Here is a 1,987-nt window from a genome sequence, read left to right as displayed (position 1 = left end):
CAAAAACATAGGGCTCATCATTTCACCAAATGCACCATTTTTTACTAAGAATATTCCACTTAAATGCAAACTCCTCTAAGGGTGTAAGGGGTGCTCACCTCTTAGATGAGTCCCCCCTCTTACACATAACCAACCCGAAAGTGCCACGTCAACTCTCCTCTAACACTCCCCTAATACCCCTTTTTGATGGCGGCACTCCCCTCTTAGGTGAATTGGTTTTTTTTTTTTAAAAAAAAAAAAAAAAAAGGAAACTTTTGATTGGTCAAGCTCTCCCTCTCTCCTCCCTCTCTCCTCCCCCCTCTTCGGCAGCTCCCCACCGTTTTTTGGCCTCTCTCTCTTCACCGAACATGATGGCGGCACCTTCACCTATGCGGCAAGAGGGTTACCGAATGGATTTCGGTGGGCACCCCGCCCACCCTAAATCTCTAATACATTCCTCCTTAAATGTTAAATCAAGCTAAATTTTTGCATTGGCCATGTTCTTATATACATTAAACGCATTTATCACACATCAAAACACGAGTATGTCCAAACATCTTAGTTATCTGAACTTTAAACTGATCATTACTGTTAATTAATCAACTAATTAATCAACTAAAAACAGCACTAAAAATCTTTGTTGATACAATTACAAAAATATAAACATTCAACTAAAGAAATTATCTTTATCAACATCTAAACAATAAAAAGTTAAAAACTACAACCATACATTTTCTTCATCTAACAAAGTAGAACAAGTCAACAAGAACTAATCAACCCAATCACATTAATTGTCAACTTCCATGACAACGACACAATTCAACCAATCTACGCCGCCGTGACCCCAAAAATACCTGCCGCAGATCTCCCCAAAATGGCCGTAAACTCGCTAAAACTAATAACCCCATCACCATTAGCATCCGCTTCACGCATCATCTCCGTAAGCTCTTTGTACGACAACGGCTGACCCATTTTAGCCATCTGCCCGGCTAGCTCAGCTGCGGTGATGTAGCCGTTTCCATCTTTGTCAAACGACCGAAAAACCTCCATAAGTTGATCATGGTTGATCAAAACCTCCTCGTTCAGATCAGGTAAAAGCACTTCTAATAGTTCTTCGAACTCGATGGACCCGTTTCCGTTTGAGTCCATGCTGGCTAACAAGGCGTGGATCTGGTCACCTTGTGGCTTGAGCCCGATGGACCTTAAGAGGGCGGCTAGCTCGAGATGGGTTAGGCTGCCGTCTGAGTTCATGTCGAATCGGGTGAAGATGTCTTTTAGTTGTTTGATTTGGTCGGAAGGGAGTGGAGACATGATCATAGGATTGTGGTCAATGGGGATAGTTTGTTTGTGATTTAAGGTTTTGGTTTTGAGTTGGGAAAGGGGAGAATGGGAGTTCTGAGAAGGTTGAAAGATTCTTGTTGTGATGATGAATGATGGTTGATGATTCGGTCGGTGGTTTGTTTATTATTGTTTGAGGGGTTTTCATGGAAGGAGAGTTTGGAAAAAATATACACAATTTGGTGGGAGTGAATGGAGATACTTTCTCAAAATATATTAAATATCGGGGTGTAAACAAGGCCAGAGGCTCGAGAGCTATTTGTTATCCGTTTGGTTAAAAGCTCGAATGAGACGAGCTTTAATGAGCCGAGCCCGAGCTCAAGCCTGAAATAGAGCTCGTTTAGTTATTGAGCCCGAGCTCGAGCCTGAAAAACAAAGTTCGTTTAGGCTCACAAGCCTAAACGAGCCCAAACAACATTTTTATATGAAAAATAATGTTGATAACATTGGCGAGCCGAGCTTGGCTCGTTCAAGCGATATTGAACTGAGATCGAGCCAAGCTTCATTTAAAGTTTTTGAGTTTTTCTCACGTACCACTCTATAATACCATAGTGTGTATAGTTGGTTAAAATATAAACTTTAATTAATGAAAATTCAAAATGTTTTGTTTGTAGCTTTTTTAGGTAAACTTTAATTAACCAAATTCAAAATGTTTTGTTTGTAGCTTTTT

At 40.4% G+C, this 1,987-nt stretch overlaps 1 protein-coding gene across 1 annotated transcript; it reads right to left on the bottom strand.

Moving 5' to 3' along the window:
- Positions 1-546: 546 nt before the first annotated feature.
- On the bottom strand, positions 547-1,510 carry LOC110922127 (probable calcium-binding protein CML15). The gene has a single exon (XM_022166453.2). The coding sequence runs from the start codon at positions 1,294-1,296 to the stop codon at positions 808-810; it is 489 nt and encodes a 162-aa protein (XP_022022145.1). The 5' UTR covers positions 1,297-1,510; the 3' UTR covers positions 547-807.
- Between the last annotated feature and the right edge of the window lie 477 nt (positions 1,511-1,987).

The sequence above is a fragment of the Helianthus annuus genome, chromosome 17 (genome assembly GCF_002127325.2).
Source record: "Helianthus annuus cultivar XRQ/B chromosome 17, HanXRQr2.0-SUNRISE, whole genome shotgun sequence".
NCBI lineage: Eukaryota > Viridiplantae > Streptophyta > Magnoliopsida > Asterales > Asteraceae > Helianthus > Helianthus annuus.
The sequence above is the reverse complement of the archived record's forward strand: the minus strand, read 5'-3'. Positions and strand labels throughout refer to the sequence as shown.

Coding starts and splice junctions, on each gene's coding strand:
- LOC110922127 (XM_022166453.2), bottom strand. CDS start 1,296: ATGATCATGTCTCCACTCCCTTCCGACCAAATCAAACAACTAAAAGAC.